The 15706-nt window shown below is 38.1% G+C and overlaps 1 protein-coding gene across 5 annotated transcripts in view; it reads right to left on the reverse strand.

Annotated features, from left to right (window-relative positions):
• Positions 1-15706, reverse strand: part of mapta (microtubule-associated protein tau a) — a 38871-nt gene extending 23165 nt beyond the window's left edge. For 4 of the 5 annotated variants that reach the window (XM_079851531.1, XM_079851530.1, XM_079851538.1 and 1 more), the window contains exons 1-4: positions 15623-15704; positions 6260-6466; positions 1056-1133; positions 34-102 (exon numbers count right to left, since the gene is read on the reverse strand). In XM_079851531.1, coding sequence (XP_079707657.1) covers positions 34-102; positions 1056-1133; positions 6260-6446 — 334 coding nt within the window. In that variant the 5' untranslated portion in view covers positions 6447-6466; positions 15623-15704. Of the gene's footprint in view, positions 1-33; positions 103-1055; positions 1134-6259; positions 6467-15622 lie in introns of all 5 variants that reach the window. The other variant, XM_079851529.1, reaches the window with a different exon arrangement.

Raw genomic sequence — 15706 nt, forward strand, 5'->3', positions numbered from 1 at the left:
CGTGGCAGCAGTGTTTGAGCAGAAGATCCATACCGCTCGCCACTTCCACAACAGGCAGGGGCTGATCTTCATTCTCTTCTGCTCTTGAATCCTGCGGGCCCTCTATAAAACATCATTTCAACAGCTTTACACACCAAGCTACCAAAGGAAGTCCAGGTTTTCATGTGAAAGTGAAGCAGCTGTTAACATCACAAAAGCAAGCCAGAAATGAAAGGTTTAGCTCCACAGCTCAGCTACAGTGAGACTTTAATTGAGTTCTGAAGCGCTCAGCTGAAAGCAAATAACTGGTTGATTAACTGGTTGATTAACATGAACACCATGACACAACATAAATTATAAAGGAAAAAATAAGGTTTTGACATTTTTACTGCGTTCCAAATCAGAGGCTGCATCCTTCAAAAGCCGAATGCATCACAGCGGCGCAATAAAGGCTGTCCCAATTCAAAGGCTCCTTCAAATACGGCCTAAGCGCACTCTTCTTTCCCTGGGCCGCAAAGGAGAGAACGAGTGGATCCTTCGCAGCCTAGCCAATCCCAAGATTCATTGCGCGCTGGTGACGACTGGAGGTTTTTTTTATATTTAAATAAAAGATTTGGTTTTTAGCTTACTGGAATATCTAAAGATACAAGTGTTTAAAAAAACAAACATATTAAAGCGGTTCAAATGTTGACATATCTTACCAAGATGTGATTTTATAGATAATTTATACTCTTTATTATGTACATAAATTGACCAAAGTAAACATATTGAGACAGGTTGTGAACCCTGTTTTGTTTTCAAAAACTCCAGTACAAACATTGCTGCCAATCATCAATGTCAGCTGTCACAGTTGCAACTAACTAGGTGACAAGAGCAATCCCCCGTAGGCTACAGCATCCCCTTTAACAACGCTCGTTCTGACCTTCGTGAACTTCGAAGAATGCAGCTTCTGTATATTTAACAAGGCAAAGTTAGTAAGAGGCATTTCATTACATCAATAAAAGTAAATAAATAAAAAAGGGCAAACTGAAAGAGAAAAGGGAAAGCATCTTTATTAGAAGGGCCGCAATGCATACCACATTGCTTCTCCTCAGAAGAGGAGGTTCCTTCAGCCTTACTGAGCTCAACATCCAGCTGTTCTTCTGAAAACTCCTCTGTGAGAGAATTTCGGTTAAAAAACACAAATAACATTAGAGTTGTTTGGGACAATCTATATTTATAAAGACATGTTTAACATATATATACTATGTATAGTAAAGAATAATTCAGTTCTTCAAAGGTAAGAAATTCAAACATCACATCCTTGAGCAATCAGTCACACTGTACTGTGACCTCAGTGCAACCTTAACATACTTTCCCTAGCTGCAACTGGATCCCTGAACTTAGCTAAGTGAATTAATTCAACAATGTTTGTTGTAAGGACACGTGTAAAGTTAAAAAGACAATATAAGGACAGAAACAGATGGCAGCTGAATGTACTGGCAAACCATGAAAGCAACAACCTGCAGTGCTGGAAAGTAACTGCTTTATTGAACTAACAAGAAACGAACATTGTGCAAAAGATCTGAAAGGAATTTGGTCAATATTTTACATCGCTTTAAAAACTTTGGCACGCAAACAGTATATATGCAAAATCTTTGAAGAGAGATGTGGAGTGCATTAGACACTGAGGTCAACACTCAGCTTTACGTAACTTTACTGTTTGAATCCATTGTGTTTTTGTTCTTGTAATCATACTAGTATTGCTTTTTTCCCAGTATATAATATGCATATACCATATGGGACAAGACTGGTGAAAACATTGGTTTGAGCATTCATGACATTCGGAAACATGACAATTTCCTATTATTAAAAATGCATTTATTTTAAATAAATGTGTAACACTATGAATTTTACAGTTTGTGTACTTACAGTGTACTTACCTAAGAAAGTACTAAAGGAATAAAAGGTACCAAGTTATTGCCCAGTTATTGTAACTTTTATTACTATTATATTAAATTATACTATTTATTACTATAATAAGTACATAGTATGTACATGCGCAACAGGACTTTAAAACAAGTGCTACCGAAGTTATGTTATTTGTAAATAACCATTTTCATGCTATGTGTGAACAAAACATTAGATTGTCATTATAAGCACGTATGCGGTCGGTACACTGTCTGATGAAAAAAAGATTGGTTTGGGCCAATCATCAGTTCTGACAGAGATGGCGTGGTTAATCCACGCTGTTTAGTTTAAGGTTAAGGTTCAAATGAGTTTTTGTGCAGTTTTTTGTCATGTAAACATGCACTAGATGGACATCTTTGACCATTCCACTGAGTCTCGCTGTTTTTTTCAGCATCTCGCACATGAGCAGCGTGTTTATGCGTCTCGAGACTCTCTCTTTTTTTCCATTCATCAGTGCTGTGGCTCTACAGAGGATACTATTGTGTGGCACCTTGCGCTTTCAAATGCAAAAATGTGTTAGGGTTGTTTTATGGGCTATGTTCACACTGTCAGTCTGTGTGATTAACAACCACATTTACTTACAAGTGCGAGTCTCGAAATGTCCCGTTCACACAGTAACTTACAGTAGCGTCTCAAATACTGTCTGTATGAACATGCAACGAGAGTCAAGCCCGTATTTTCTTACCAGTAAGCATAACGACAGTGACCAAAGTAATAACAAAGATGGCGACATTCTTAAAACTGAGAAGTCTTATCACTTTAAATAATCAAACTGAGTGTGAACGTATTAAGGACTCAAATACAGGACTGACAACCGTATTGTGCTGCTGTGTGGCCACATTTTACATGTGTGAAAGTGGCTAATGTTTAATACTGTACCTCTACAGTCACTAATGTACTAGTTTCACTATCTATAACATACTCACTCTCTGCTGTGCCATTGCAGTATGTGCCATTTATTTGTGGAAGATTCTCTGAGTAATGTTTCCTCCTTGAGTGGGCCATTACAGGAAGAGCAAACGGGGAGAAAGTGTGCACTAGTGAAGGCTGTAAACTAGGGAAATATAAGCTACGCACTAAAGAATGCAAGGGGGTCGCAGAGGAAAAAAAGAGAGAGTGTTATGGTCCCATTTAGGGTATGTGAATACATACAATACAACAGAAGACTCTGCTGCAAGCTGGCACCTTTACAAAAGACTGTCAGTCAATACAACGACTGTGTTTGTCCTTCCCCTCCTTACACAAGCTTGGAGTTCAATGATTGGCAGTGGCTTTAAACAAGCCACTACATTTAGAAAAAAAGAGAGAAAAGCCGGATTTTCCCAGGGCTTTCAGACAGCATCGTTTATTTAAAGTGTTGGTTCACCCAAAAATGAAAATTCTGTCATCATTTACTCATCCTCATGTCATTCCAAACCCATAAGACTTTCATTCATCTTCGGGAACACAAATGAAGATATTTTTAAAGGAATCTGAACGATTTCTGTCCTCCCAGTAAAAAGTCTATTCTACGCTTCAAAATGTTCATAACAAGATTGTAAAAGAAATCCATATGGATTGAATGGACTTCAACGTGATTGATTTATAAGATAAACACATATAATGTAGGCTTTTATTCACATATCAACACTGATCAGCGAATGTACATACTCGAATTTGGTCACGGATGCTCAAGCATGCTTACTTGACGCGTGACAAGGTTCATTCCCGCATGTTTCGCCAGCACATTTGAGCACGAGAACCAATGAGGTTTGTTCTTGCACATCAAACAAGTACAGTTTCAGAGATCTATATATGTTTGCTGATCAATCTTTATATGTGAATAAAAGCCTCAATAAATCTGTTCATCAAAGCAATCGAGTCTCTTTAGAAAACTTTGATTAAACCGCTCGATTCATATTGATATTTATTTTATGATCTCTTCACGAACCGTCAGAGTTTTGGGTGAACAGACTTTCAATGGAGGGACAGAAATTCTCAGATTTCATTAAAAACATCTTCATTTGTTTCAAAGTAAAACGAAAGTCTTATGGGTTTGGAATCTAGAATCTAGTTGACTAGTTCAGATTACACTATACTCTAGAACGACTGTGGCAATCACATTGAAGTACGCCAACTGTGCAAAGTTTCATTGGTTTGATTCAGTTACTGACAACTGTTTATACTTTTGGTAGAACAGTGAATGAGGGGGTTTCAAACTTGCTCAACATCCATCGATTGTGTCTTTACATGCCTTCATTTATACACTGTCTCCTTACATTTTCTGTAACCCAACTGAGAACCAATTTCATTACTGTGTGCTTTTCAAAAAGTCTCAATGGTCTGTAAACAAAAAACACAAAACCACACACACATGCAGAAGAAAGCAGGTTGTGTGAAGGCGTTGAATTAGTACCAGCGAGCGTCCTGAGAAGAGCGTGACCCACATGCATGGATTACAGCACGACGCAGCTGCAAAGCCTGGATTGAGGGCCCAGTCAAGCACAGCCTTTGGTTTATGTAAAGGAATTAATACACAAGGCTGTATCAAACAGTTGCAGCCAATGCGGCCACATTCATAATCTGAAACAACACTAAAATATGTGTTAAGATCATACGCCCTTCAATGCCTTTGATCATTTAATCTCCCTCATTTGATACGTTTAAATGCTCATGAAAGGAGAAAACACATGTTAGCGGTCATGCTATTCAGTGGGATAACACGTTGACATGCATGCAGTATCACGGTGAACTCATGTGCTAATGATATCATTAATATAATCTCATTATTTAGTAGGAACGTGCAAATCTATCTCTGGTGTATTATTCAGAACCATAAAGCCTAATAATATCTTTCCCTGGCAGCCATGAAATATTTGATTATTTCTGTCATAACATTTGCCCTTGTAATATTTAATAGTGTGCACTACATATTAATAGATATTATTTATGAAAGACAGTAATTATATCTTCATCCTTATTGGCTGTGGAGGAAAGAAAGTGTCTTTTATACAGTCTAAAAACAAATATTTAGGCTCAACAAAACAACAACAACAGTGTGCATCAATCTTAGATAACGATAACGTCTAATAAAATTATGTTCAAACAACAAACTACAGTAGTCAACATTTGAAGTGGATCAAAAAAGTTCATCAAAGTTGTCCTAAGACAAGAACGGGTATTGTTCAAAATTCATGTATAACTTTGATGAAACGTTTTGATCCACTTCAAATGTTGACTACTGTACATTGAGTTAGAGAAATTTGCAGCATAAACTATTTTTTGAAGCTGGTTACTCAAAAAACTAAGACGTTCCTACTAATTTCAGCACAATCGAGTGGTGGTCCTCAAACCAATTACTCTTATTTCAAATCAGAATAACAGCAAATGTATATGCTAAATATTACTTGTCACAGGCATTAGTGCAGTCATTGCTCATAAGGCCAGAGTAGGTTTCAATATAACATTAACTCTTTTAAATGTCAAACATAACAGAAATAAACACTAACAGGTCTTTCTTTTTACAAAAAAAATATAAAAAAATAAACATAAAATAAATAACACTCAACTTTAACATTAATTCTCCTTCTCAATTCCTATGCAAAGCATGCTGGGAACTAGAATTCTAGTTCTGCCGCTTCTGGGAATTAATTCTGGGAATTAGATTAATTCTGAGAATTAGAACTAGCCCAATTCTCAACGTTATCAAGGCAATTTCATTATGTTAATATTTCCTTTAAAAAAAAGAACATCGAAATTTCAGTTTAAAGCTGTAACTTTTGGCGCTCTAGCGGTTAATAAACATAGCATAGCATGTGTCTTGAGGAAGAACATTGTAGCCGGAGCTCCTTCTCTCTGTTTATGTCTATGACGAGTCACAAAGGTACTGGACTACTCCACAGCGGTACGACCCAAACCAGTCTAAAATAGTCTCAATATAAACACTTACTACAGGTGTACCATAGTGATAAAACACGGTTTGGAAAATGGATTCATGATATACTCACTCATAATATAATTTTAAAAAATTTTGAATACAAAAAAGTTACAGACTGCAGCTTTAAATTACACACAATATAACATTGATGTAATGTAAAGTTGATTATTATGTCAACATAACCAGGTCCCCTGCATTTCTTTTTAGACTGTAGATCATATTCCACACCAGTACGTCCTTCAAGAACAATTAAACTTGTCCTTTAACTTTATTTGAATGTGTCATGATAACATACACACCCTGTTCACACTGCAGAGCTTGTTTAATAGTTCTGACTAATCAGGTAATCGGTATGTATTTATTTTGACTGGCTGTGAAACAATGAATGATGTTTTCCCACAGAAGCAAGCTCACCTTTCATTGGACAATCCCCTGGTCTCACAAGCCCCACCGCAATTCCATTCTCCTTATGGAACTGGTTGCCATGGTGATGATCATTGATGGTCATTCCAGAAAGGGAGGTTGCCATGGTATCGCCAGAGTTGTAGTGAGCTGTGTGGCTATTGGGCGAGGAGCTCAAGAAATCGTGCTGCTGGTCCATAGCAAGTCCAAATGCGGATACTGGGTGGAGTGGGAGGGTGGGGGATAAAGGTAAGGGAGAAAGGATAGAGTAAGAAGGGTAAAAAAAGCAGAAAGGGAAAAAAGAAACAATAAGTTAGTGGTTGTACGAGAGAAAAGCAGTTAAAAATGCTTTTGCCAGGCACTGATTGTTTTGCTCTGATTCCTTGTGGCAAAAATGGGTTTTCAGTGCTGACAGAAGAAAAAAAAAAAGGTTCAAATCCACTGAAAATCCACAATCCATTAGCCGAAAACCTCCAAAACAACTCTCAGTTCAATGAGTCAACAGCAGTGGCGTCCTCCACTAACTTTTCCAAGGACAACGTGGGTTGAATCAATAACCAATCGTCAGGATCCGTCCCTTCCGCTGGCTTCACACAGGGCTGTCACAAGCTCAGTGTAAACAGAGCCAGAGTGCCGGTGCAAACCTGGATATTTATACTGCCAAACATGCAGGACTAGCTTAAGGTTACTGCCATGTGGCTTAAAATAGTGCAGTCAAGCCAATGTGTCCCCATGCACCTCCTGCAAGCCTTTCTGTAGCCACTTTATTTAAACCATTGTAACACGCAACATAACATAGTGCACTTGCAAAAGTTCTCATTTTCCAGGTAAAATCAAAAATCCACACCTTACATAATGACACGATGTAATTAACAATCACATTGTGAAATGATAGAAAACACCCCTTTTTGCCACTGAAGGCAATTGTTGTTTCTACACGGGAAAAACCGGCTCCAAAGCATTGAGGTGTTAAAGGTGTTAATTATTTTGTAATACTATAATCACTGATACTGAAAGTCCATCTGATTAGTGATACATATTCAGTTAGCTACCCATCCCAAAGAAGATTATACATGTTGAAAATTTCACAGCCGTCCTGATGCACAATCCATCCAACGCATTGCACAGCGCCCAGCCCTGCAGACATCCCGACAGCTCATTCTGACGTGTACGCTTGTAGCACTTAGAAACAGCATGTTTTTTTGTTGTTGTTGTTTTTTTAGTGCAACAATGGGAAGGTAATGACTTTTCAACATGATATAATTATATACACTGTCCGGCCAAAAAAAAAAGAAGTCGCTGTTTGGATTTAAATAACCTTGGTTATATTCCAAGATGACAATGTCAAGATTCATCAGGGTCAAACTGTGAAAGAATGGTTAGGAAGGAACATAAAGAATCATTTTCACACATGAATTGGCACATTGAGTCCAGATCTTATATTCATTGAAAGTCTTAGGGATGTGCTGGAGGAGACTTTACAGAGTGCTGGACTCAAAAATTGAAGCACCTCTTGTGTAAAAATGATTCTTCATGCTCCCTATGTATATTTAAAAGAGACTATATACTATATATTATAAATGAGACTATATACAGTACAGTAGGTTCCAAATGTCTGCAACCACTACTTAAAGTCGACATGAAATCAAAATTGACCCTATTTACTTTGTTAGCGCATATTACTAGTCATGCTGAACAATTAATCCGTGCAAGTTAATACACTTTACACTTTAATCTCTTATCAAAATCTGAAAAGTTACTTCCGGTCTGGAATGGCGTTCCTTTTCTGATGACGTCAGTTTGACGGCTTGGGTTGAAAACGCTTAACCACTCCCCTCAAACCGTTAGTCTGCTATGAGGAGAGATGGAGAGGAGGAGCGCTAGAGTAAAACCCTGCCCTCTGTTCAATATTCCCTTTCACTTGGAAATACGTCATAACACTGGAGAAAAGTCGTTTGCAACTTCTGGTTCACGGGGACTTTAAAATACTTCACTTTTACATTTAGAGCACAACCACACTACATGTCAGAGCACTGCTCACGAGGCCATCGGCTTCGACTTTGGTTTCTTGTGCAGTCGCAGAAAAAACTTTCATGCATTGCTTAGTTTTTATCATATGAGAAAGAGAGTTAAAAATGGCGCACAGTGATAGCAAACACATTCATTGGAGTCATGAGGAGCATATTATAGTATAGAAAACAGAAATCAAGAAATAAGCCTAAGGGGTTGTTTACACGACACCGCTTTAACTTTTTGACTTTTTATGGTTTTGGCCCTTCATTTACATGACAACATGTATGTCTTGGCGTGTAAATGAAGTTTTGGCGGCCTGAAACCGTAAGCTTTTGAAATCGAGTTTCTAAGTGCAAGTTTATGAAAATGATACCATTATCGTCTCCATGTAAATAACAAAGATGCAAATTTGTGAAAACGGTGACGTCATGCGCATGCGTATTACGTGTTCAGTCGTGTTTCTTTACAACGTGACATCACCAAACTACTGTACGTGAGAAGCGTTTCATTTTTAGTACATCGTTGTTGTGTAAACGTACCCTAAGACTGCTGTAGTAGAGCATTAGCAGAACCATTACTGCCATAGCAAGCAGTGTGACTGTACAACACACAGCTGTTGTTGTATCCCATTAGCATTTATTGAATACTTTCCCTGTTATATCAACAAATTGCACTTCTCTTTGATCTTATGAGTTTTCCTGCCATGCTTACTCTACTAAAATTCACAACAAAATCCTGTCTGGAATCTCCATGGCACTGCATTGGGCAGTGGGAAAAATCTCACCTGTTTTATGCGCATCTGGCACACAAACTGTCTGGAACACAGTGTTTGCACAAGGATTCAGGAACTTTGCTCTCTCTTACCTTTCCTCAAAGCTTTTTGTTCACTGGGAATGTGATGACTGCTCAACATTTATTACCATTTACCTAATATATATCATCAGATTGAACAAATGAATTCTGCAATATAACAAAAAAGACAGTAGGATCCACAAGTCCTTTGCAGTTTTCTAATTCATATACAGTATATTATTTTCAATTACAAATTAAATTATGATCATCACACTTGCAGTAAACAGTAAAAATATTGTACGTTTTTCAGAATGTCTTTTTTGTCACGGTTTCCCATTAATTACAGCAAGAAGTCATGATCATGTCATCCCATTTAATAAAGACCATCTGTCACATTGATCAATGCAAACTTCTTTGTACAAATTTACTTTGATTAGTGACCTAAAGAGTACAGGATCTGAATCTTTTTCTTATTTATAAATTTCCAAATTAAAATTAAAATTTGAATTAAAAACTGTATGTGCACCATAACGCCACATGCCTCCAAGGGCAGTTGAAGAGCCCGTCTAACCAGGCACTAACATCTGTTGGTTTTTGTGTAGCGGTGCCTTGTTGTGAGTGTTAAAGCATAAAAAACATGCACAGTTGGCTCTCTAATGAGTGTGTGTGTGTGTGTGTGTGTGTGTGTGTGTGTGTGTGTGTGTGTGTGTGTGTGTGTGTGTGTGTGTGTGTGTGTGTGTGTGTGTGTGTGTGTGTGTTCAAAGAATGAGAATGATGAACTTGGCACGCTCATGGCCGTTCTGCAACCCAACCTAAAAGCGGTATTGCAAGGGTGGGTGCGACTACAGAACGCACGAGATCAACATAGATGTTTACACAGCACCTGGGATACTATGCAAAGACATATTCGCCACAGGGTACACATATAAAACCATCAAAAGTGTCAGTAACTGAACAAAGACATTCAGTTTGGATTCCTGCATTCAAAGGCGAGGTGAGGGTTAACACGGGTAGTTGCCTGGACACAAGATCAGATCGCAGCGGTCTTTCCTTCTTTATAGACCTTATTCAAAGCAGCGCCATGACAGGTATAAAAGCGAGGCTGATTACAAAAGCAAAAGTCTCACTATTAAAAGCCATGTCCCAGGCACACAATTATAATGATGTTCTCATTATAATTTTATGTGGCCTATTTGACAGACTTGCGCTGAACATGTTGCACTTCACTGTACTTGCACTTTTGCACTTTTCCTTTTTGAAGTGATTTCAATCATATTTCAAGAAATTCAAAACCATCATGGAGAACAGTGCGCATCTGAAGAGTCTCAGCTGAAGGAAATAATCAATTTATCGGCTTTAATATATCGGCCAAATGTTTTTATCGAGCCGATAACGATAACATTAAAAAAATGAACATATTTCGGCTGATACCAATACGGTGGCCGATATAACGTGCATCCCTAGTTAGAATGCTAATCATATAGGCCTGGTCTCACATAAAATCAACAAAATGTATTTACTTATTTTGATAATGCGTTGCTGCTTTCTCCAGTACACACATGATTAGCATGACACTGAAGCTGAAGTTTAAACCGGTGTACTGAGATGATTCAGACTGCAAACTAGACTGTATGCTACAAATAGATGCAGCTGAATGCTTCCTTGTAAACATACACTTCCTCTTTCTTTGAATTCTGTGAAACCGATCGTTCAAATAGACGTGGGAGCATTTGATTCTTCCCATGGAGTGTCAAGACGTCTTATGAAACAAAGATCCCACTGTTACACTGAAAGGATGTCAACAAACTTCTGGATTCTTTTGCTGTTCTGTTCTTGTCAGTGTCGTGTTTGTAGTTTTGTGGGACATTTCAATAGCCGTGCTTAAAATTTCGCTTCTAACACCAAGACATCTAGAAAACATTAGAAATTCTAATGTAAAAACAACAACAAAAATGTAATGTAAAAACCTTCTATTCTTGCAGATTGCAAAAACATACATACACTGAGGCAAGGACACAAACATGTTGTAATTGTCCTTTTATTTAAAGGAATGTAATAACTATAGGATTTAAATGGATTTGAGGGGATAAAGAAAAGGAAGAACAGTTAAAGGAGCTGTATGTAAGATTGTGGCCAAAACTGGTACTGCAATCACTTTCAAATTACTTGTAGAGCGGTGTATCCCCTCCCCCTCCCCCCTGACTCGAGGTTGCCAGATATGCTGCAGAATCCAGCAGGAACGTAGGCTGCTACAAGGAGCTGCAGCTGTGGTAACTAGAGCAGAGCTGGCAACCCGGATGCCGAAACACTACTGACTTCGTGATTGGTAGATAGGTGGAGGGTGGGACTTCAGGCCAAAACACAAGATGACAACATCAACATCAGTTGAGGGCTGCAACTTCACTTTTTAAATGACAATATCCTGGCCGTACTACTGTTGTCAGTGATATAAGTATTTGAAATGAACATGATTTCTTAATGTCTAGTGACATATCAGGGCCATTTTATGATTAATTGAAATACATTTCTTACATACAGCTCCTTTAAAGAACAAGAATTATCTGTAAATTAATCAATTTGAATTCATATTTTTATTTTAGAATATTCACTCTAATTCATATGCCTAATATGTTCAAAATGCAAAACAGCAAAATATTTCTTTTCCAGCCACATTCAATTAGATTTCTATTGTAAAACAATTGTCAAATATTAAATGTTAACACCATGCACTCTTTCACAGTTAAAAACTGAAGCACTCAGTATGTGTAAACAGTAAAGCAAAACTCCTTTGTTTCGTTGGCCATCTCAATTATTTTGACACTGACAAGTGCTGTTAAGGCCCGTTCACACCAAGAACGATTACGATATTAGCGTCCACACAAGCGGACTATATCGTTCTGGGCAAAGCCACCAATGGTATCAACAATCAACTTGGCTCACAATGTTTTTGAGAAATGCAGCCCTGTATATTCTAAGCACACGCTGCAGTTTATGAATGCTTGAGCTCTTTAAAGCAGGATGGATTCTGATTGGCTGTCAATGTTTTTATCTTTCATCAGCTAGAAGAAATCGTTCTGAAAGTGATTCCAACGATAGGGTGTAGGGTGTGTAGGGGCCTTTAGACCGCTAAGGCAGATGGTGGTTATGGCCATTCACTGAAATCCTGTAGGCTGACAATCTATCTTAAAAAAAAAAAAAAAATCTGTATAGCCTACCAACTCAGCAGGTATTATTTGTTATGTAAGCAGGCAAATCTGTAATCAGTAGATCTGACCATGTCAAAAACTGCTTGGTTAGCAGTAAATCTATGGATGGCACCAGGAAAGTTAGAGTGTATCTCCTTAGGCGTTATTGCTTGTTTATCTGGCACCAAACTGAAAATCGCTGCTCTCCACTGGCTCGCACTGAGTTTGTGCTTTAGAATAGCTGAAAGTATCTGATGCTCTCATCACGGTTGACTACCCTTGTATCCCTGACCTAAATTTGCTCAGCATCGCTATGAAGCACAGTTACTCACTGCTTTCAATCCCCGCCTCCTTTCGGGCAGGGCCAGTTATGTTCTAATTCAAACACAGTCCCATAACATAACAGACGTATCACAAAATGACTCATTTATGAAATCAACCAAATCAAGATTACATAAGACCCTGGCAGTCTAGTATGTAGAACCCAATATTGGATTAGATGACAAGAATACAGACTGTAAATCTGATGCCAGAAAATGTATTCTGACTGCTGTGATGACATAAGCAACTTCCATTATCCCGCTAGCATGCGAAATAACTCTTATGATGAGTCACTCCCTTTATGAGCAGGGTGTAGAATGGTTCCACTGTACTGTGGTGGAAAGACAAATATTAATTTCAGATATATATTATTTGTCTATTATTATTGCAGCACACACCAATCAGTTAAAAATATACTCATTTTGCAACAAAATTGTTTTTTATTTATATGCTAATATTGAACATTTTTATATGTAAGGAATAATTTAAAACGGACCGTTGAATTATTAGAAAATAATGCACACCCGAGGTGGTAGCCTAATGCGGCCACGACGCGAAACAGAGTTACACTTCAGGTGTGCATTATTTTCTAATAATTCAATGGACCGGAGTCAATTATTCCTCTTATAATACGGTAACCACACAAAAGCCAAGTCATTTAAAATGAATAATAAATATTCATATGTAAAAAAAAATTCTTCCAATGTAGCTCACAAAATGCTCTTGACATGCTGTATATTATGGATCATCAGGTTTTGCATGAACTTGTTCGAGTGCAGCAGATGTCATTAAAGCAAACGAACAACCCGAATACTGAAATCTCTATTCATTTTTCAACTCATCAATATACTTTTGATCGTATCATTTGTAGTGATTTTATTAAATTGCCAAAATAGAATATCGAAACATTTTTATTAATGGTCTCAAACTTTTGTACCCCACTTTACATGTGTTTCAGATCATGCCTAGCAGCATTCCAGAACAGTCATGCATAAGTTCTCAGGGCAAAGGACCATGTGGATGCATGTAGACGTGGAATTTTGGAATTCTGCTCATCACGCTTCTGTCAGAGAGGTAATGGCCTAAGTCTCTGCAGCTGCAAATTCACCTCAAATTACACAAATCACTTGGTCTGTGGCAGAGATCCCAATCACACCCTCTCATGCCAACTACTCTGAGGAGACTGATGTTGCAGCAAGCTAAACCCCTCTGTCAGTGCCATGCCAATTAAGCACTCATACTGGTCTGAGAGACTTCATATGGCATTATGTCAGAGATTTTATGCTCTTTGTAAGCCTGTCCATATCACTAAACCACAACAATTTGCTCAGATGTTTCCATGGGGCTTAGCGACCATTAAAAATAATAAGCTCACATGGCAAATATCTATAATGCTGGGGCTAAACATTTATCTTCTATCATTTTTGCAACGACATGTTTACACAAATGGCACAAAACATTAATCAATGCAATGTTTTTTTGTTCTTCCCCAGAAGAAAGATCATAGATCTGTCTAATTATATGTGATTTTGATATATTTGATTCAGTGGCCGCAATGTTTTATGATTCTACATATTCTGTAATGGCTTCTGCTGAAATTCCCCATCAGAAATAGGCTACCCCTAATTAGTCAATTTAGCCTAATTAACTAACCATTTTATGAATTAAATTATGATCGCTTCGACAGATGATTTTAGTGTGACTTTTGGGACACTAAAGGAGTTGTAACAATGTCAGCTGCTCTTTTTCATACAACAAAGGTGCATAATGCCTGTGGATACACCCTATCTAGGGTTCTTTGGAGGGTCTCTAAACCATGAGAGTGGCTCGACTTATTCTATTATGAAATAATTATTGAGATTCAGTCATGACAATTAAAAACGTCAAACAGAAATCGGACACTGGCAATGGCGGTACATTCATGTAATCAATATAAAGCTGTAATGAGGGAAAAAGGCGAGGCACCTTAAAACCCTCAACTCAACCCCCATTTTAAATCGGATTACAGTCCACAAGGGATGCAGTTTAACACAGTGATTATATACATTGGGTACCGCTACCAAAACGACCCCGTGTGCGAAGATTGAACATGAAGAATAATGCTGGTTACTAAATTAACGCATGCATCCATGAATAGACAACTGTACAGTCGTTGACGAAAGGTGTTGCAATAGCATTATTGGAACACAGAATCAGCACTCGGTCAGCGACGAAGCGTAACCATGAAATGAATTAAAAGCGAGTCGCCTATAAATTCGACAGACCTCAAGCGTGATATCAGAATCAGAGACACTGTGATGGCTGAATTCAGACACATGAACACAGACAGACCAGACGACATGAAGAGCTGGAATCATGGCCGCATCTCTGTTCTGTAGAGATGGAGGGAGGTGGTGCGTTCCAACAAAGCATCCTTCAACAAAAATCGTTTTACAATGTGCTCGAACTTGCACAGGCATACGCATTCCGTTTTTGGAGCGGAAGAAACAACCTCGCTTGAATACAGTGTTTCTTTTATTTGGAATTATTCGCATTATTCGCATTCTTTGTAGCAGTCCGTAAATATTTTGCTAGAATAAAAATGACACATTGTGCGTAATAGCTATAGCGATCTGCGTTGAACTGATAATATGAAAATAAAGGTAACGTGCAGGGGGAACAAATATTTTACACGTCTAAAGGTCTAGTCTCGAACATGAGCACGTTAACAGATTGGCATTTGGTGAAAAGTCCCATAAATACCGTTACACGTACGCTCCGTTTAGTCTGAATAATCTTGTTAGTCACTTAACGTATTTTTCTTATGAGACCGGGCATTTTCTCCTAATATTTGAGCATATTTCATATACATTCTATATTCAGAGCATTAGTTTATTAATACGTAAGCTGCACAGGCCCGATTTAACAACATGACTTGACCAACGACGATTTAGAATTGCGACAAGGACACGCGCATGATGTTTGGTTCAAACCTTCTTCGAATACAGTGCATGAAAACCAGCATACATACACAAAGAAATCGCATTTAAAATCACAAATGGCAGCTTTGACAGGTTCTGCTTACCTGTGCACGGGTCGCTGTTATTGTCTCTCCAGCTGCAGTCGCTCACTGAGCGCAAGACTAGAGCTCAAGAGCTGCTGTTCCTAT

Source organism: Squalius cephalus (genome assembly GCF_949319135.1).
Source record: "Squalius cephalus genome assembly, chromosome: 19".
Lineage (NCBI taxonomy): Eukaryota > Metazoa > Chordata > Actinopteri > Cypriniformes > Leuciscidae > Squalius > Squalius cephalus.